The 22,816-nt window shown below is 34.6% G+C and overlaps 1 protein-coding gene across 1 annotated transcript in view; it reads left to right on the top strand.

Moving 5' to 3' along the window:
* Positions 1-8,814, top strand: part of LOC120637203 (FYVE, RhoGEF and PH domain-containing protein 3-like) — a 28,505-nt gene extending 19,691 nt beyond the window's left edge. The window contains exons 7-8 of the mRNA XM_039908904.1: positions 6,766-6,855; positions 8,523-8,814. Coding sequence (XP_039764838.1) covers positions 6,766-6,855; positions 8,523-8,605 — 173 coding nt within the window. The 3' untranslated portion in view covers positions 8,606-8,814. The remainder of the gene's footprint in view (positions 1-6,765; positions 6,856-8,522) is intronic.
* Positions 8,815-22,816: the final 14,002 nt, after the last annotated feature.

Genomic DNA, 22,816 nt, shown 5'->3' with positions numbered 1-22,816 from the left:
GAGCTCCAGTTAAAGATAGTATTAAGCTATAAATAAACTAATTTTAAGAATTACTTTTCAAAAGTAAATCTTCGCTGTCCGACTCAGCAAAATTTGAAATACAATAATACCATAATAGGCAAGCTATGTAAGATATAGGCAGTGGCATAAATTATTAATGTACCAGAAGTAGATTATAGTTGTCTGGGGGAAAAACAATGTATTTTTTCCAATATGGCAAAGTACACATAATATGCAGTAAAATGCTGTAAATTACAGTAGCTATATTGAGTTGCAACCGTAATTCGCACTAAAGGAGTAAACAGTGAGATGAATAGGAAGCTGTGCGGCGAGTGGCATATGTCCCACGTAATTATGTCACTCTTCTGAAATCACAGTGTACGTTTGTCTGGATTGCGTTCTGTTTGGATTCAAACCACAACGCATGATTTATTTGTTCAGTAATTATAACTAATTAGGTTTAATTTCACGGGCCATCGATTACCGCAGGTTCGATACGCCCCATGTAAACATACAACATAACATCGTTGACGAATTGTGCGGTGAGTGAAATGTTTTTCTTGCACGTATCACGAATATCTTCATGAATGAATTTGTTATTGGATCGAGCGAGTTGGATCGTGGAACTTGTTAAGTACATCTGGCACTCGACCCCGTCCGGAGTAGTTCCCGCATAGTTAATACGAACAAACTTTTTAATTGATCGTCATCTGCTCCCGGCGTTTATACGTGACGGACGGAGTGCAAGGCTGCCGTCGGTGACGCACGGAGCGGTCGATGACTGCCGTTTTTATTGGACCCCGTTGACTTGCATGTGCAGTGCGGCTGTGGGAACGCCAGGAAGTCGACTTTTTACAGCGATCAATCACTCTTGCTTTCGTTTTTTATTTATTGCAATTGCAAATAAAGCCAACTTGGTCGTTACGTAAATGAACACAGCTGTAGTATAAAAATACAACTTGTTCTTGTTAATTAAGTCTCGGTTTTGGTGCACCATAATAGATATATCGATTATAAGCCACGATGTCTTAACTACAGTTTTGATACAGAAACATTTTCAATTATCGGATATTTAATCTATATTGGCTTGGAACTAGAGAATTGAATTTCAAATATTCCAATGAAAATTCTGTTGTTAGCATCAATAAGAAACGATTACGAATACACCTTATTTTTGAAAAAGGCTGTACAGTGCAGAAATGGTTTGCCTTTTTACTCACGTTGTTGGTTTACTCTAGCGATATTGTCATCGTCTGTATACACAAAAGTGAAATGATATTTAATTTGTTTTATCGTTTCACAAACTTATGATGAGGAAATTACAAGAAACACCTTTACCGTAAACTAGTATCTAGATTCTATCATCTATCTCTATAAATATACAGCATAAAAACGGCGCTGGTTGTGTGCTGCTGCACACATACAAATGAAACTGTAAAAAATAAGACAAGAACGTTAGTTTAGAGACGTTAGGATACAATGTGCTTTAGGCTTAAAAGATGAGAATCTGATATACTTTGGCATGAAGATTTCATAAGGAATGGATTTGTGCCAATAGCCTTGTCCGTAACTTTTGAAGGGTCTATTTAATTATGTAAATATTTCCACATAAAAAATAAAAGGTGCATATTCATGATGGAGCATAAAAAAAAAACTACTTTCCTTTCTTTACATGCGAAACTTGACCGGCGATTTGCAATTTCCTCGCGTACAATGGTCTTTTGTCTAATGCTAAGCCAAGTAATATGTATGTGACTGTGCATGAGTCATTGCGGTTGATATTACCAATTCATTACAGAACGACTCATTGTGGTGTTACTTAAAATATAAATATTGCATTTATTCAAGTAGATAGTAATAATTATTTTGTAACACAAAAATTCTAGAATCCTAACTTAAACACTGATAATATTAATGGAATAAATATGATGTTATTTCATGTTTTGTATATGATTAGATGTTTGGATGTTTTGATATGTAGTACCCAGAAACGCGTAATTGAGAATTTGAGAGATATATTGTAACGTAAAATCTAAATTTTTCTGGGGCTCATAGGAAAACCGATAAAAAGAAAAGGCCGAAGCGTAGTGAAATCTTACTCTCCTGTTTACATGGTTGTTAAATAAAATAATAATTTAGAATTTAATTCTTAACCAAGCTGATACTTAGGGACGTCAATCTTCGACATTTGAGAATCGATTTGAATGAATCTTTTTTGTTAGATCGACGTTTGGCTTTGTTCGCTAGGTAATAGTTCAGTTTTGGTAGTAGAAAAATTACTGATATTTTGATATAAAATGAGAGTACAGTGTTGATATTATTGAGCAATCGATCGATGTGTTTTAGCTAAAACATATCAACACGGGAAATACACATTACATATATATGTAACAATTTCGAACAAGTTATTATTTTGCACAATAATGATTGTGCTTCTCGAATTAAGTATTTTTGGCAAATAATAGAGTATAAGCCAATCGAAAAGTAAAGCCGCAGTCAAATTACTGTCAGTCTGGATTTTTATTATCTGTTTATAAATAATAGCTGCTGCCATCTTGTGTAAGGCTATATATATAAAAAGTCATAAAATAAAGATAACTCATAGTTCTACTCCAAGTAAAAGTTTTGTTGGCTTTGGTTAAAATTGGTGACTGAATTATCTTGCACGGATATGCATTAACTAGCCAGTCCGAGTTGTAGTGGTCGTTTGCGAGCTATCTCTATTGTATTTCGGTTAATAAACAATTGGCTTTCCATCTGAATATTATTATACTGTTAAATAATTATATTCTAATAAACATGAATGTTTCTCGATCGATGTTTCGATGTTCTTTGTTGTTAGTTAAATCTTTCAGTCTGTAATAAAACTGGAAGACACTGAGTTTTATTAATTCACTAGCGGCTGAACGCGATTTCGCCCGCTCGTATTTTTTGTACTTTCATTCCATGCTGTCACATTACCAAAAGCCTTTAACAGTCCACTGCTGGACAAATGGACTCTTCCAACGATAGGGTTTGCTAATAATCACCACGCTGGACAGCTGCTGCCCATTCTCCGTTATATTCCCTTAGTCGCCTCGTACACCATCCGTGGGAAGAGGAGCGGTGGTGGGACAACTGTATTTTGATATGCAAGCACCACACGCCATGCTATCTACGTACTAAAAATAAAAAATAAACATATATATATTTACCATTATAAATTTCTAACAAACATATTCTACCCATTAGGGTGGTTCTGAAACCATACGTAGCCTATGTCACTTCCTGTATAACCCACTTTTTGATTCTGAAAGACTTGTCGAAAAGTTTAGCCAGAACAAACAAATAGTCGAAAAAAAATAATTTAAAACGTGTTGTATTAGTACGTTATTAATATAACTATCTATCTCTCAAATACTTAATAATAAGAGCTAATAAGAGTTAATAACTGTTTACAGAAACACAGGCAGGCTATGAGTTTATTTATTTATAAATTTATTATATGTATAGATAATGCTAAAGTACTTTGAAACTGAAACTATATACACGGTGACTTTTGTGTCGGCCATACAGATGATCCGTCCGATGGTAAAACTACTACTACTACAACTATTCGTTGGTAAAAATAATAAATAAAATGAAATATTAAAAAAAATAAATAATAGTTTTCGTGTGTAAGTAGCATGTCCTATATCGTAGAATAGCGGAGCGCTGTGGCGGCGCTATAAATTCTATAAATTGAAAATAATATTTGTCTGTCATCATCATATCAATCAACCGGCGCTATACAGGGCACGGGTCTCCCACAATGAGAAGGGGTTAGGGCCGTAGTGGACCACGCTGGCTGCGGTTTGGTGGACTCCACACACCTTTGAGAACATTATAACTCTCAGACATGCAGGTTTCTTGACGATGTTTTCCTTCACCGTAGAAGCAAGTGATATTTTAATCACTTCAAACGCACATAGCTTACAAAAGTTAGAGGTGCGTGCTGGGATTCGAACTCGTCCCCCCGAAAGTGAAGTTGAGTAAGAGCTCAACTTCACTCAACTCGGGGGCCACTGGGCTATCACCGCTTATTAATTACTAAAATTGAGGTGTGTGTGAAAATATATTTCAAACACTGATTTTTGACATATTTTCTAATTATATTCTGTCATGCTTTCCCTTTCTTTTTTTTAATTACCTATTGAACAATTATTATTTCTTATTATTTAGCATGTTACTATTGTAACCATGTATTATCCACATACACGCATATATACTCTTATTTAATAATTATTTGTTTGAAAAAAAACAAGCAAATTGACAGTGTGCTTTGGGGAAATCTTTGATAGTCTTTGGCCATAGAACCTATATAATGGCCAAACTTATAATCTCAATTCATATCGACCAGTCGACGGCTAGTAAATCTTGAAAAGCGAAAGTTATTAACGATACAGATTAATATGCAGACCAGTATTTGAATATTAGTAGTTTTAACCCACGCCGAACTTTCATTAGCTTCGGTTAGATTTAGCTACTAAATAATTATCTTACACCACAATACATAAACTCCCCAGTCCGAACTGCAGTGGTCGTTTGCCGGCTAACTCTATTGTAATTCGGTTAATAAACAATTTGGTTTCCATCTGAATTATATTATACTAGCCATTCCCCGCGGACTTACCCGCCTTAACCATAATGATATATTTATTCAAGAAAACCAATAGCTGATATTATTTTCTTATTCTTGTTTTAACGTTGCGACCTATAGTGAATTTTTCAGCATCAGCACAACGTTTACAAATAATTCATAAATTACAAAATAAAATTTCTTAATTACATTTAATTGAGTCTAAATATATCGATACTTAAAATATCGGTATTAAAGTATTTTACAAATTAATTATTAACGTTATCATAGACATCAAAGTCCAAGTTAAGTTTAAGTTTAGTTTTTATTACGTTTATTTGAAATTAGAATAAAAGTATTTATTTCGAAATATAAAAGTAACGACCCATACATTTTTTCTTTCTTTTTTCGCATTTCAGTGATGAACGTTAATATTTTTCATTGGTTGGGTATATTATACAGATAAACATCTGTATATTATTATTTTCGACGTTAAATTCGTTATTGTGGTTTATTTGTACTAAATAGGTAGGAATATGGCTTTGCGGACTGCTTTTTAGATCGACTAAAAGCCATTATTGATGTAGTATTCAGATAGTATTTATGTAGAATGAACCATTTTGCCATAGATATCGTTAGCTGTAATTCGAAAAATCAATAAAAAATTCCTATTCTTAGAGTACTTAGAGATGCGTGCAGGGGTTCGAACTCGGCCCCCCGAAACTGAAAGCGAAGTCCTAACCACTAAGCTGTTACCCTTTTGTGCGCTTAAATTGGTGGTAATTAGTTCTTTAAATTTTTAAAAACGGAACTTCTCATGTTCATTGACTTAACAGTCGTGCATTGTAAAGTTCACGTCTTTTGAAGATGCTACAGTGTAGGCGCGAAACGTGCGTAGAGAGTGCATTTTGGAAGATGTTTGTGGTGTAAAAAGATTGTAATGTTTGCCTTCTTGTTCCTAAAGATAGTCTATCTAAACATAATTGCTTGCGATTTAAAGAACTATATGTTTATTGGTGAGGATATCAATAGATATATCTATGTTAATATGTTGTAGATCAGGCTAAGTGAACAAATTCAAATTAGTGATAATTATTTTATCATTGCTATAAAATATTGCTAGTAATGAATCGCAGATTGAGTTCTTTGAATGTCGTATCGTTTTATCAGTTGTTTTTATCAGTTAGTTTCAAGTCAGGTGCGGCCTCCTGATATCTAGGTACAACTCGCAATCGCGAGCAATGTTTTTATAATTTTCACAGTTAGGTATTATTTAAAGGGCTCTTGACACGAATACAATAGGTATTATCTTGTATTAAAAATATAGACAAAGCGACATAGTTTATAAGTATGCCAATAACATTAAAAATTATAACGTTGCATTTAAACTTATCTGTCTGATACAGTTTAGCTTGATATTAATCTCACTTTATGAAAAGATTGACTTAAGTTCGATAGTAATTGCGTGTCATCCTTATAATATATAAAAATATACGTAAATACAAACAAATTTCATGTGTGTGTTTGTATTATCAAAAAATCAGCCTTTTTCTAATCGCATGTAAGTATAATATGTATGTTGTATAGGTAGTTAGTACTTATAAGAAAAGAAACGTTGAAAAACTGTGAAATAGAGGTTGAAACACGCACACATATATATATATATATATATATATATATATATATATATATATATACCTTTTTAATCTTGAAATGCTTCTGGGATATATAATATGTCGTCGGAAAAATCCAATCAATTAGTTTAAAAATGTATTTATTACTTTTACTTCATTTCACTAATAACAATGGATGCGAAAGTACGTTTGCTGATTTAATTGTTTGTGTGTTTGTTACTTCTTTTCGTTCTGATCTTAATGAAATTCACATATATTGAATCATCTCGGAAGACGGAAATAAGATACTTACTTTTTACTATAGAAAAGCGGCAGAGTAACGTTCCCGAAGTATTAAAAAAAACAATCTTTTTTTCCTATGTAGGTACGTCGTCACAGTCATAAACCAATCTAAAAATCTTGCATTGAGATAGCTTGTATAAGGGAAAAGGACTTACTATCCCAAGATTATTAAAAACCGAAAGCTTAATGCAAAGATGCCAATATTATTAATTCAATGAATTTACTTTATATCCAAACGTTCTTATTTTTCAGAACTTTTAATGGAACAACGCCAGAAGAGAATATCAATGGCGTCGATAGATAGCCAAGAATCTACGGAGACCGACAGAAATGATGACAAATGTGAGTAAAGTTGTTTTATTCCTCAATAGTTAAACGATATAAATATAAAAAAAATGGGACCAGATATTTATTGAATATCGAGTATTTACCCGTTGGTCTGTTGTCATATCAAAATCATACTTTACAATGAATACTTGTTAAGACAATTAACAATTATTCATTGTAAAGTCAACATCTTCTGAGGATGCTCCGGTTTAGGAGCGAAACGTGCGTAGAACCCTCTACCCATATTGCCGAGGATCTGTTTGGTGGAGTATAAGGATTGAGGAAATTATAAATTACACCACACAGATTCTCCTGCTTTTCGCGGAGTATAGCAAATTATGCTTAATTTTGATAATATATCATGGATTACCGCAAAGTAACGCCTGCTTCTATCCAATATCAAAATCAAATTGAATTTTTTTCTTTGATACTACAATAATTATAAAAAAAGGTTTTACGCCAGTTAACTCAAATAACCCAGCCCTTCTGTCCCCAAATGAGGCAATTTACCGCAGATATGACCGATGATATCTGGGGATTATTTTAAATTAAGTTTTTAAAAAAAATAATAATAGCCTTTATTATCAATCTTATAAATTACATTTCACCTTTTTCTACTTAGTACTTCCAAAATATTTATTTGATTTTTTAGGTAGATACATGTACAAGTAAAGTAAAGTTAGTGTTAGCAAAACTCAAAATGGTTTTTTTAACACAACTTTGCATTTCTATTTCATCGAATATCAGACAGTCAAGACTACAGCAAGGAATGACAGATTTCAACTAGTTAATTATAATATAAAGCGTGAAATGTTTATTCAAAATGTAGGAATTAGAATTATCAGACTACTACTGATAATATTTTAAATCGATTATTTGCAAAAACATCACTTTATTAAACGTTTTAAGAACTTCATTATCGCTTACCTGTAGAGAGAGCTTATAGTTTTGCTTTTTTTAACCTTAAGTTTAATTGTTATTTATTAATAGTGTACAGTCTAAAATTTTACTGCAATGATATTAATAAAAAGTGATCTTTCATTATTTCCTACTTCCCGACTCTAATCACATAATTTTAAATGGTTGTAAGGCGGGATTTATATTTTAGCTTTTGCACTTGTAAGGTATATTTATTGTTGTTTTTCAGTAAAGAACCATAATATTATGATGAATATCTATGTATATAATAATAGCCTAGATTTTATAAGTTGAATAATGTACATAAATCTTTCCTCCAGGTATATTAGATGCTTACGTTTACGCGAAACACACATGAGTTGCTTTGTAGGTCAGTACTTTTAGGCAAGCTTCCAGATTTGTTAATATCTTTGGGGGTTTTCTTTTTCGTTTCGTTTCTATATTTTCCGTTATGTGCATTTCTATGGGCTTCTGATTGGAACTCTACGGTATCTACCTCTTAACTATACTCGTGCTACAACTATTTATTTTTCTTGAATCTTTGCAAATAGTTTACTTCTTTATATTGGTATCTACTATTCGAATCAATTTAAACAATAAATAATCGAGATGATGATGGATATTCTGTTTTTATTTAAATTTCGCTTTAAAATTGTATGCTGTTTTTTAAATCTTTTGTTCATCTTTGAGGTCTATGTTTAAAATGCGATCAATAGCCTGTATTGTCTAAATTGTGTTTTAAATTTTCAATTGGTTTTTTACAGATAACTCTCTTCGCGGCGTACCTGGTGAGGTCAGAAGGTCTGGTGATAAAACCTTTAGAAGAACGACGTGGTATTGCGAATGAAATAGTATTATAGCTATTTTTGGTATAAAAAAAATATTTGAAATCAATAACAATATTCTAAGTTGCGTAAAAGATTGCAAAAGAATTTATATTGTTATTTGGCTGTTAAATCGATACTGGATTCTGGATTATTTATTATTTACCTTCGTTAGTCAAGAGGTGGATTTATATCAAATTTGTATTAATTTTGATTTTTTTTAAAGTTTCCTGATAAAATAGTAAAATATATTATAATATTTTATTAGGAAATTATAAAATAGTTATAGTTAATTTAATTATTAGTACTTATAAGATTAAATATAATTCCAAAGAAACGTATATTTATCTACATGAAATATTTACAACAGTCTAAATAGGTAATTAAGAAATTTGAGAGCCAAACTAGCTATGAAGAAAAGATATTTTAGGAATGTGATAAATTAAAGTAGGATAAGTTTTAGGTATTAGCGATAATATGAGTCATTATTTTACTAAACATATTGTTATAATCTTATTGTTGAAGTTTTGTAAATACTTAAATATTCAAAATATACTTAACTCTTAGATGTATTAATAATAAAAAGACTTCATTGTATCGTTGTTCCAGTCTTAAATAATGTCAATGTAAGTTAGAGATTTTATAAAGGTAAATAAAACCAAAATAATTAAAAGTTATTTTATTTTCGGTTGTCAATTATTATGTGTGCATACTGGCATTATTCAATTAATATCATGGGGTAGGTATCTATATTTAGGTTTTTTTATTTTGTTCGTAAGAAACTAAAATGCTTTTTAACGATTATAAAGGTAGTATTTTCTTATCTTTTTTCTTGGAACATCGTTATTTTCTTATAAAATAAGTATAATAATTTTCAGTGCATGTTTATAGATAACAAATATAATGAGTATTATGAACAGTAAGCTTCATCATCGAACCAATAACAGTCCACTGCTTCCATATCAGGTGCACTGGTTTCCTTATCAGGGTATGCATACTGCAGGAAAATTGCATAGAATGGCGAAAATCCTCCTCCTATACGAGCTATATATAAAAAATTATAGGGCAGGCAGTGCTTTTTTGCATGTAAGAAGTGCACGCCACTGCTCCCAACGGGATTATACGGTTTTGGCCATAATCACCACTCGGGGCAGACGGATTGATGATCGCAGTACCTACTGCGACTACCACCTGGTAGTAGGACGCTGCTGTCCGTTCTGTTATGCTCCCGTACGACACCCGCGTGAAGAGATGGGCTACTGACAACTGTGTTCTGATCCGCTGCGCCGCGAAAAGCAAGCAAAGTAAAATCTGGTGTAATTTAGGATTTCTTTTTACTGTGATGATTATGTTTTTCTTCTACATGAACCAGATCTCCCAAATGTGCTCTCTACGCACGTTATGCTCCGACACCGGATCATCCTCAGAGGATGTTGATATTACAATGAACAATTTCTGAGCTTGTCTATTTCTTAGTACTAGATTCAAGAAGTAAAGAGAATTGAAGTGAACACCTAAAGGTAAAGACGGCAATAATATTGTACAGTTACTCTGAATAAATCTTTAAAATATATTGTTCAGATAAAATATATCTTGCATGAATGCAATAAAAGAAGTTAGTCCTGCGATGCTAGCAAACGATGATGCCGAGCCGAGCGCATTCGCCATTTGTATTTTAGGCTCAGCTGCTGAAATCTCACGTTTCACCTGTCGATAGCACTTGAATAAAGTTGCATTCTTTTGTTAGAACGTTTCCTCCGCACACAACCTTCACTTCGGAATAGTAGTCTGTTTTAAACACGACAGACATCCTTAATACTTCAAGTAAATTATATAGTTTGCATCCGTTTTCGTTACTAGGATCATAGCACATCAAATAATGCCTTTAAGGCCTATACATAGGTTTATTTTTGAAGGAAACATTTGCTTGGTAGATGTTTAAAATTTTTGTAGTTGAGTGTCATATTTTATTTATTTTAAATTTTATACGTTAAATTTTAGTACATGCTAATTGTGACTGTATCACTAAGAGTTATCTCGCTTAGGTTAAACGTATTTCATTTACCAGATCTGAACAAACGTTAACGACGTACCTTAACGTTTTAATCACGGAATGTCGGCAATAAAGCGGGTGAAATTTTGAATTTAACCGAAACATATATCAAAGTTTAAATTGATGCCTGTTGAGAAGCAGCTCATTTGTTACAAAAGAAATAAAGCCAAGTAACGAAACACGTTTGTTAAAATCCGCAATGCGAAAAATTATAGCTGAGGGAGCGAAGTGGAGCGAAATATTCTACCTGAAGGCTAAATTTTATTGCCTCGCGTTGTTTTCGAACAATTGCATTAATAGTGTATCAAAGGAGCTCCTCCGCCGCTTTACGGTCGTGGAGTGGAACGCAGGGATACAATTAAAATGTTAATAATTTAAATAAGGAAAAGCATATTCGTATCCGAGAAATCTGTTGTTATTACCATAACTGGCGGTAATGGAATACATAACACTTTCCATGAAATGCAACTGTTTTTTACAAAAGAAATCATTTAACATGAATTTCTTTCGCTCAAAAGAGAAGTTGTTGAATCTCACCTGTTGGTAGATTCGTGATGGTAACATATCTATCTACAAATTAAAATATTTAGTTTCCGAACATAACATCGTCCTGTAGTTGTACGTGCAGTTTCAGCATAACATTAGTTTGTATCACTTCCTGAATTAAGCTGTCGATGACTTGGGTGGCTTCTTCAAAGAGATTTGATGAAAAGAGATCGGTTGGCTAGAGTTAACCTACAGGGAGTAAGTATAATCAGCAGTCTCTTATACAACAGACGATGAATTATTCGATCGTAAATCACCTATTAATGTAAAGAAAACCTCTTTATGCATTATTATATTAATATGGTGTATTTTCGTTACTAGTGCTAAGTAACTATGTTTTAAATATAATGAAAACATAAGGAGGAAATATATATTTTTTTTGTTGTTTATTTTAACAGATTTTATTACATTTAAGTTTTCACTGAAAGGTATTGTAAATATTGTTTACATTAGATGACAGTTTACAAAAATGTAGAATTTACCTAAGTACCGGACTTTTTTGGAAAAGTAAAAAAAGTGGTGTATACAAGTAGTCTATATACGCAATTTTCATTCATCATCCAGTTTCGATTATCGCCAAATTTTTAAAATGTGTCGATGTACACAATGACATGCACACATTCACACACAGACCCGTACTCGCACTCGTGGTGTTAAAAACATACATGCGCACACACGTTCGCGCACACACACATAAACACTACTCAATCATCTTTTATAATGTCTCTTTTAGCTATGGACGTGTGAGGTCTCCTGACACAGGTATTTTGATGCTTACTAGGAAGTCTTCACAAATGTATCATTTTATATGTAAGAAACGAAATAAATGGTTTTTATTATCTAACTTACTTGAGCCTGTATACAGAACATTTGAACGGTGGACTAGTAGCAAGGTAGCTTTACAACATTTATACGTGTATTTATATAACCACCTTATATAATGTATCAAGGGATTTCTATACACGGTTAAGGCAGTGTTCTGTTATGTTTGTCATTACCTAAACAAAAATTCAATTGACAGATATGTCATCACCATCATCCAGAGTCTATTAATGTTCAAGTGGTAGGCACAGGCCTCCATTCTCATTGACTTTCGACTTCTTTTTTGTTTATTGAAGAAAGCGATATTGTGCGAAAACCCTCCAAGCTGCTGTAATGCGGGTTAGGGGGCTTTAATGATTATCACATGCTATCATTCATATCATAGAATTTAACAATCTTAAGTAAAGTTTAGCACTAGTAATCAGTGTGAGAAATGTCGCGTCGCGCGTGCAATCTCATAAATAAGAGCCCAGAATGGGTCCGAAACAAGTCGGGCAATCTATGACAAAAATTCACGTGAGTTCAGCCGTGTCAATTACACGTAGTAATTGGAGGTTTGAGTGCGCCAATTTCCTAACTCTAGGTTTGTACTGAAAGTCATTGACCGCAAAAGCCAATACCAACTATTTTTTTTTGCCCGACCCGGGAATCGATCTTATGCCCTCATAGCAACAGGATAATAAAGTAATATTTATAATATATACATTATACATATACACTACTACAAAACCACACACATCGCCATTAGCCCCAAAGTAAGCGTAGCTTGTGTAATAAGATGACTTATGAATATTTTTTATGTAGAATATACATAAATACTTATAATATTATAAATACTTATAAAATTATAAATACCCTGACACTGAATAACATCCATTTTCATCGCACAAACATTTTCCAGTTGTGGGAATCGAACCCACAGCCTTGGACTCAGAAAGCAGGGTCGCTGCACACTGCACCAATCGTCCGTTATACGCTGCTAGACTGTTGACAGATGGTTAACTAATAAATATTATGTAAGTAGGTATCTTATTAAATTCTCTTTCGTAGACGCCAGTTTCGTGGAGAAGTAAGAACGCAAAATGATGTCTCGGCGGATGGGAGCTTTACGGCGCTATTTCTCTGAGCCCGACTTGTTTCGACAGGAGTTCTTTGGCGTCTTTAACACTCCCTAGAGGGTTCATTTATATATTCGCAACACGGAGGCGGCAATAAAACTGCGTTATCCCGGTCATTATTTAGTCATCGCCCGGCCGCTCCTTCGCGCTAAGAAAATAAAATGCAACTGAATTACTTTTATGACTACTCTGCAGTAACGTGCAACAGTTGGAATAGTTATTCGATAGCGAACTAACATTTTGTCTTCAATTTATTGTATTGCGTACATTGCGTTAAAGGAGCACACTGTATTAACTTCTATAAGTAACACTTACTTGCAGTTGAAGAGAAAAGGTATAAGCGGTTATAGTGTTAAGGTAAGGGCACACCTCTAACTTTTTCTGTTTCTTATGCAATTAAATATTGCCTAACGGGGAAAAAAGTGTGTTGTTATATTGAAGTGTTATTATTTTATGTTTCAAATTATTGTTTATACAATCACGCAAATAAGAATTCGAATTGTCAAATAAGAATTGAAATTACCCACTACTCTTAGTTTTACCCGCTTACAGTGAAAAACTTGATAAACGATCGTGTTTTTAATCAAATTTAGTATGAGTTTGTGAAAAGACTAAAGTTTCGAGTTCGGAAACAATCGTGAAATCTTAGTAAGAGACCCGGTCAGACCCGGTTACGAGCTAGCCATTTTACGAGGCGGCCCCGGGCGCCGCTGCTAAATCTCCTTATTTATCCGGGAAAACATAAACCGTAGTCTCAGCAAAAATTAATTGGCTTCCACGCTCTTTCTTGTCGCACATTACGTTTTGCGAGTTTATTGTTTTGGCCTTACCTATCCATTTGCTCTTGTTATTGAAATAAGAGGTGTTAGTATATGTGGTGGCTTAATTCCTTCATTTATGACTCTTGTTTACTATCCTATGTCCGAGAGTTCAGTTAAATTACTTATACTATAGGATACGATTAAATAATGTGTTTATTTCTTGAATAAGTTATAAGTAATTACAATAGCAGAGAGTGAGGATCACGACATTGTAATCGTGATGTATAAAGTGCTGAAATCAGTAGTAAGGGTTATATACACTATTGCGTATCTGGCTAGTCCCTTTCGGTTCGAGATTCCACGAGAACAAAGGCGTCAAACTGCTGTATCTTTATACTGACCTGTCTGAGAATCACTGGATCGGTAAGCTTAAAAGGTACAAAAAATATTTTCTTCACAATGCGAGATTTTAGTTCGAGGCGAATCACTTGGTCATGCTAACTTCTAAGAATAAGAACAAGTGGTTGGATTAATGCTAAGATTAAGCCTTGCAAGGAAAACTTTAAGATTTTATGTACCTTGTTTTTTAACAACAAGTTTTAACTGATTTCATCGTTACAAAGAAAATTTAAGAAACCCTAAGAAAAGCTTATTTTGATAACCTTCGAAGGCGTCGAATTAGAAAATAGATTATGTAAAAATAAAATATTTAATATTTTTTATGAAGTAATAATCAATCACCAATATTCTATATGCTTATCAAGTGAAAAGAAAGACCTATATTGGCGTGTCATCATCATCATCATCATCATCATCATAAACCCACCCAGAATGAGAAGGGCCGAAGTCCACAACGGTGGCCAAATGCGGATTGATAGACCTCACACGGCTCGGCAGGCATGGAGTTTTCATCACCTAGCAAGCCAGTCAAAGGTTACAGATGCCGTAAGGAAAGTTGAAACCTTACCCACTATAACTCTATTGACTTGTATGAGAGCTCAATATGTCTTTTTTTGTAATCAATTTATTTTCTGTTTGGCAACTGAGTTTCACGATATTATATCTTGTGAATTTTATATCACTATGTTCCTTAATTCTAAAATATAGGGCTCTAATCAATCGACAGAGAGACAAACATACGCACGGGGTACTGAATAATGTTCAATTATCCCCGTTTTAAAGCAATATATCTTTAAACATCTTTTTAACACAACGTCAATAAAAAGTTTATTTCGGTAAAAATCGACTGAAATTTCAAAGTTGATGGTCTCGCATGCGGTTTAAAGTACACAGCCCGGCGTGTTTTATAACATACGGTTCTGTTTTTATTTTTATGAGCGGACCAAATTTGGCGTGATGTTCAAACGACGGATCATAACCGTTGGACACAGCAAATGTTTGCAATCCCATCCGTAAACCTGGTTTTATTCAGTTGTGTTTTATCATTTAAGACTCTATGTTCTTCGCTCAAAGACGTCTCTTGGAAAAATATCAGCAATGCACTCGAGGACCTCACTCACGCGTAGCTATCTTATTCTTGGTGCCATAAAAGCTCGCTGAATTTTTTTTATATTATGTCAGTGAAACTTCAAGTAACACTTCAAGGTGAACCGATACCTCTATAGATATGTCAATTTTATAAGAAATCATCATGGTTAGATTTTACACAGTCCCCAAAACTAATCACAATTTATGACTCTGTATGGCTAATGTTTTGACTGACTGACAAATCCTACAGCTCAAACGGCTGAATGGATTTGAAATCTTAGGAATATTTTATATACAATAAAGGGCTTTCTAAAATTCTACTCCAAAGAGTGGTTAAATAGGGGTAGAAATATGTATGTAAGTAAATAAAAAAGAAGAATTAAGTGTTTTACGGTTTTAATATTATTTTTGGAACAGGTGATACAAATTTGTTACTGCGGGACAAAGCATTTCAAAAATACCCATTTTAGCTCCCCAAATTGTTCGTGTATTTTATTATATCGTTTTATCTTAAGCGCTCGGTTCAAAATATTTTCTAACGACATGTAAGTTAAGACGTATTTAAAAAAAACTATATTAGGTTCTGCTGGCATGTAAGAGCGCCCCTCTTAGATCTAGTCAGTTGTCTTCAAAATTTGTAGCCTAATGTGCCAGTAATTATACCAGTAATAGTCGAAAGAGAACCACGTTAGAGTCTTACACCAGCATGGCAAACTAAACCCTGAGTGACCTCAAGCGTTTAAATAGTCCATTGTGCAGATGACACTTATCATTATTAATATATCTTCTAAGTAATAATAAGTGTAACATATATGTTATTTATAATATTTATGTTTTCGTTTATATATGTGTATGGGAAGAACAGCCCGGTCGGTGTATCAAATCGCAGACGCAGGTTTGTTCTTTCTCAAAAATTTAATTGTAAAATTAGTCGTATTGCAAGCCCATAAAATATAAGAGTGTGAGAAAAGTATACCTAAAAAAACAACTAACCTCTAGCCTCCTCAGAGACCTCGGAGCTACGTTCCTAATTCAAGCGGATTTTTCAGGCTCTTGTTGCAAGCATCTTACAGGTAATATTTCAACGAGCAATTTGGAAATAATCTGGATTATTGCTTACTTCTCTTCCAAATGAAAATATTTTTAAAAATGTATTTCATAATTTCCGCATTGAAAATTCCTATAGAATTTCTTTATCTGATTGGCGAAAACTAAAACAGTGACTGTTCAAAATAAACGAACGGCATTGTTTACTTGAACGAAGCTTACGCTTGTGCTTACACAACACGTTTCATATAGGAAACACTAGAACAATGAGACTCGCAAAGATCACATGCGGCCTTTCTGCTACAATTGGTGACTTTAGAACAGTTAAAACTAAAGTTCTGCAGTATGCACCTGCCTCATAATCATGTTTGTAATTATGTTAAAAATAATTTTAACATAATTACAGATTTACAGATGTTCACAACTATGTAAAGACTGTATTGTTTCTTCTACATTATTCTACAAGAGGACTTTTTTTTTGGAATATTCCGATTTCTCGGGTGCAGTGGTTAGCGCTGTGGGAGGTCCGGGCTACCGGGGGTAGCGGTATTTGTAAGGAATTTTTAATTTCAAAATTTTCGGTCTGTTCTGGTCTAGTAGTCATAAAATACTATAGAAATACTATAGTAATTCTTTTAATTTTTTTTTCAAATTTTTCTACTACGGGAAACAAAGGAATTTTGCAAAATTCCTTTGTTTGTCCCTTCGCCAAAGGTTGTCTGGAAGAGATCGCTTCAGCGATAAGATGGCCTTTACAGGCGTCAATGTCTAGATTGAGTCTTTTTGTGTTTCTGTCTATTTTCTTTTTATTAAATGTTTGTGTGCAATCAAGTATTCAAACGAACAAACAAACATTTACTCGACTTTCTTTAGGCTCGCTCGATCGACTATTACAACGTTATTATTAGTTTGGTAGGTGACGTAGTAAATTACGAGTTCAGTTAGTCAGATGCCGGTGTTTAGACACCATATCACAGGCTGCAGTGATCCATTGCGATGGCCGCGTAATCCCGGCTAGAGGCTTTGTCTCACGTCCAGCTTACTTTTATTACCGTGCCTGCATGGCGAAATAAAACAAAATTGGCGGGAATTTATGTGCCCCAGCCCCTGTATGGCTAGTGGGGTGGAAAGTTTTCAATTTGAAACAAATAACTTGTTTGTCCCGTGTAAGGAGGGCTTTGTAGGTAATAAGGGGTCGCAATGGCTGTCGCGGGTTTACTTAAAACTACTTTCTTGGTTTTATTACCTAAGTGCGGTGGGTGGAAGTGGGTAGATCTCGTCACGTAAGTTACGCGTTTGTTTAGGTGACACCACCTCCGTCATTTGCGGGCACTAAAACTGAACGTAGCGAAGTATAGGTGTGGTCGTCTACATCTTCTTAATGCACGTATGGGGGTTTAAGTGCTTACCTTGATTAAGACGGTTAAATAAGGTGAAATATTTTACGTACAATGTATTTACACAGGTGCTGGAATAGCGACCCCGCATCGGTAAACGCAGCGTAGGTCGGCCCCCAACGCGGTGGACAGATGACATCAGGCGAGTCGCTGGGAGCCGCTGGAGGCAAGCGGCCCAGGACCGTGGATTGTGGAACTCCCTACAAAAGACCTATGTCCAGCAGTGGACGTCCATTGGTTAAAATGATGATGATGATGATGATTTACACAGATGACACATCAGGTCTTTAACTGTAGGGACTCGGCATGACAGGGTAATTTGGGAATTCATAATTTCTGAATTTTCTTTGGTCTTTGGTTTGGTGGTTATATATAACTCTACCGACAAAGACTTACCGCCAAGCGATTAAGCGTTTCCAACCAAATACCAATTAGAAGTATGGTTTTATTTTAGCTGCCTTATACCTAAAATCCCGCGACCATCTTAGACTTCATCATAACTTACCACCTGTCAAGAGTTAGCTTGTAGATGTATAATAAAAGATAAGTATTGTCAATAATATTGTAGGTATCTGCAATGTTTCCTTATAATAAAGGATATTTTGTAGACGCAACGTTTACAGTAACATAACGCTTCCTCGGGCACCAAATTGAATGTTAAAACGCGAAAGCGCGTTACCTGCCCCTAACTGAATAAGTTATGAGCTGGGAGCTATTGGTAATGAAACTTGAATGACCTGGAGCATGTACACCGTCTGGATGGAGTTACCGTGTTTATTTTGCTTTGACGACGGGATATTTTGCTGAGTTGAGGGTGCTTGTTACTCGGGAAGGGTAGGCTTGAAAAGACTGGGGCACTAAGTAAAGGTTGTTGACAATTTTCAGGTACCTTAAAGCTTGACGAATTAAAGGCAATTATTGTGAAAAGGAAACTTTATTATCCTCCAAAAAAATTTATGCAATATGTTTATGACTGCTTATCTATGATAACATATATAATATATAATAAATATATATATAACTTACTAACATAATTCACGCCATATTCATTGAATGAGCAATACTTCGTTATATGATGTCTTGACAAATCGAAACAAAGAGGATATATAGGATAATAGGATAACAAACATACTCGTAAATAAGCCAACGAAAGAATGATTTTAGAAAAAAATGTAGGGCTAAATCTAATTTTTCACCAATAACAATACATATCTATTGCACAAAAAGTAAATGTTCTTCCATCATATTTTTGTTCGATTCATCATTTATCATTCAACATTCAGTCCACTAGAGGGGTCTCCTCACAGAATGAGAAGGGTTTAGGCTGCAGTGCACCGGCTGTCCAAGCGTGGATAGTTGGAATTCACCCGCCTTTGAAATAGTTTCCTGACGACGCTTTCCTTTAACGTTGAAGCAAGTGATATTTAATTTCTAAATACCTTCCAATCATTCATTAATTATGTCAGAAGAAAGTCGATGAGATACGACTGTCGCTGATTGATTATTCTATTGAACCTGTAATCAATGAACTCTTAAGGTAGAGTTCCATGGGTATCGATCGATACAAAGAGCGCACGACGCAACAAGGCCACGTTTAATGATATGGGCCCCCTGCGTTAGACACATGCGGCCAGCGTCATAAATCATACTTAGACTCCAAACTGCAAGTCAATTTGGGATTGTCAACAAGTCGAACTGCCCGCTTTTGTATCCGATCAAATGGAAGGAGTTGGTAAAGAGGTGCCCCAGCCCAAAGATGTGAGCAGTGAGGTCTTACTTGCGCTTTATAGAGCTGGAGTCTATGCTTTGACGCAAAGTAACGTTTTGCTCTGTTGAGCACACCAAGCTTTTTGGAAGCTAGTTTAGCTTTACCTTCCAAGTGAGCGCGGAATTGGACTTCGTTCGAGATGTTGACACCGGGGATCCCAATGCTATTGGAAATAGTGAGGAGAGTGTTCTGGAACTGATTTCATCTAATAATCAAAACTTGGTAATACGATTATAATAAAAAAAATATGAAGCACGTAAGGCTGCGAAATAAAATATGAGAAAAGAGGAAGATGAATACCTGATATAGGTGAAATCGTCTTAGGGCTCAGCTTTTTTATGTCCCACAATTGGGCATAAACTCCACCAATTAGCTCCCAATATTAGCTTCCTATTATTTGATATTTTATAAGAGCATGCGCTATACGCTAATGAATGATGAATTTAAAGTTTAAGCTACTAACAAGATGAACATGAACGAGCATTTAGAGCTATTTAAAACTGTAGTATTTGTCGCACAAGCGGAAGTCTACCTTTAGGAACATGTTGGTACACCGTCTAGATGGCGTTACCTTGTTTATTTTGCTGACGGCGAGATATCCTGCGAAGTTAAGAGCCCTTGTGACTAGGTGGCGTAGGCTCTTGTGACTAGGTAATGAAAAGACTGAGGCGGGTAAGTAAAGGTACTTTGGAATTTTCAGCTACCAATTATTCTGTGCTAGCTATAATGAGTGAACTTAAGTTTATTTAAAGGAAAAATAATACAATTTAAAATCTTGAATATTTTTTTACTAACCTTGGCCAAAACCTTGGAATCCGAATCCTATTCATAATAGCTAAAAGTAATAAAATAAACAATTACAGCACGCGTTTCCCGCGATTTTGTCTGCGTACAACTTCTGATAAGTAATTTATTTTCAACTTCACTACGCTATTCTACTCAAATGTATTCTGACCGACCAACCTAAAAACCGACTTTGTTAAACAACTAAAAAGCAAGAAATAAAATAGGATTTTGGCAAAACCACTTTTAAGTAGGTGCCAGGTAAAATTAAATTCTTATTAAATATGTTGTTTTAAAAGATTGTAAAAAAAAAAATTCTAGGTGTTTTCCTTACAAACTGTATAAAAAGGAACTACTTGGTAACTTTACATTTTACTTCACACCAACTTAAAAATATTATAGTAAAATTGCTTTGTAGCTTTTCTACAAAGTCGGTTATTTTTTGTAAATGAAAAGGTTTTATTTGTGAAAACTTACTACAAAATCCGGTTATAGGTACAACGGCAAATTAATTACTCACGGCTGGTAGGACCCAGAAATACTTGATAGAATATATTCATTTATCTTAACATTTTTTTCCCAAACTGGAACACGCAATCGATCATGCAAACCCCAAGATCAAGGAGACAGCTATTTTGCTAACTAGTAGATCTTCAGTTGAATGGATTTGATTAAAAGTGCTATGTACTGATTGGGTTTACACATACGATACTTTGTATCCTGGCATATTGCTTTAGTCGCAAAAGAAATTGTAATTTCTGCGCAGCAAATGTCGGGTGGAAACTAGTTACCTATTTATAATTGCAACTAGCTTGCAATGCAAGTAATTACATAGTTGCAACATAGAACTAGTCTTCAAATGAGAATGTTTTCTGTAAATACAAGAGAGAGCATACAAACCAAATAAAATTCCCGAAACAGCTCTCACCTAAAGTTCTTGAAGAATGCCAGTTACGGAGTTAGTCCCGATCTTGGTCTGAGGGAACTTTCTATTTTTCGATTGCCCGTGTTAGTAAGTTGGGAAATGTTGTTTAGAAGGTAGTTCACACGGCACCCGTTCCAGGGAAACTCAATTTTGTAACTTATTTTGCATTCCTTGAGTTTTACTATGTTTGGACACTAGATGTGCGTTAGATTTTATTTTCAACTAAATCTGAATATGAAATTTTACACATTATTATAGCCATTGAATACTTTGGATTTGAATTTATAGTGGAAATATTATTATTGAGTTAGATGGTAGAAGTCAGAGCTGAGCAGTTTGTTATTGCATTTTATTTCCAATGAGAAAAACTTTAAGGGCCGATTTAACCAATAAAACTTTAGTTTGAAACTTTAGCGGCCCATTCAGTGCTTTAACGGACTGTTGGTGTAAATGAGTGTCCCAACAAGTGATTATCTTTCCTGATGGGCCGCTAAAGTTAATTGCTGGTGTATAGGTCCGTTAAATATATAACAGATGATTAGCGAAGATCATATGTCAAAATGGACACCCTTTTTTAAATATTGTTTTAGAAAGTTTAGATAAATACGATTGTATATCGAGATAGTTTAAGAGCATAGACCCACCATGCTTCCACAAAGCGGGTTGATGGTCTTTAACGATTATCATCGGCTTGTGCTTTTCGAGGAACGGGAATCGACAAGACTGTGTTCAGGCTGGATTACCTAAACCGGGAATCGAACCAGGAACTCATGATACGTAGTTGACCAATAAAACAGTTAATTTATATGGCCATACTATTGCTCGGTGTAATATATAATCCCCATTATCTCTCTTGACGACAGTCACACTTTGTTTAGGATTGCATCTATCCAAACGAACATGCGCATGCTGGGTAGACGTCTATTCGTTCTTAATTGAGAGGTATTCGTGCAAATATTATAAGTATACGGTGGTAGGTACGGTAAAAAAAGCTATAGAATGATATTCCAGATCTAAACGATGTATATATTATATGCCCTTTGTATCAAGTAAGAGTTGTGAGCTCGAACGTTTCTAAAACAATAGATAGCGGAAAATTTGTGAGGGTACAGGAAGTGTCCGGCCGCTAGTTTAACTGTTGCTCTGATTGTCGCATCAACTATCCGCCTGAACACAAAGCCAAAGCTTTCACATGTGTTTAACAACCAATTACGAGATCCGGACTCGGTGTATACTGTGAAACTGTTGGCGCACTTTGCAAGATGAAGAGAGAAGTGATAGTTGTAGTACAATAACGTATGCCTGCAGTAGGTAAGTTCGGAGTAACCTAATTGTTACGGTGCGTACACATTTGGCGAATGTACCCGTTTGCGAAAGGATTGCAAGTTGCATCAAATAAAGCGATTTCATCAACGCCACGTTTAACCTGTGAATTTAACGGTGCTTATCAAATTACAAGGCTCGAACTGTTGGACTTTAGCACTTGGTTGAAATAAAAAAACACACAACACAAGAATTAGAAATTG

Source organism: Pararge aegeria, chromosome 3, assembly GCF_905163445.1.
Source record: "Pararge aegeria chromosome 3, ilParAegt1.1, whole genome shotgun sequence".
NCBI lineage: Eukaryota > Metazoa > Arthropoda > Insecta > Lepidoptera > Nymphalidae > Pararge > Pararge aegeria.
The sequence above is the reverse complement of the archived record's forward strand: the minus strand, read 5'-3'. Positions and strand labels throughout refer to the sequence as shown.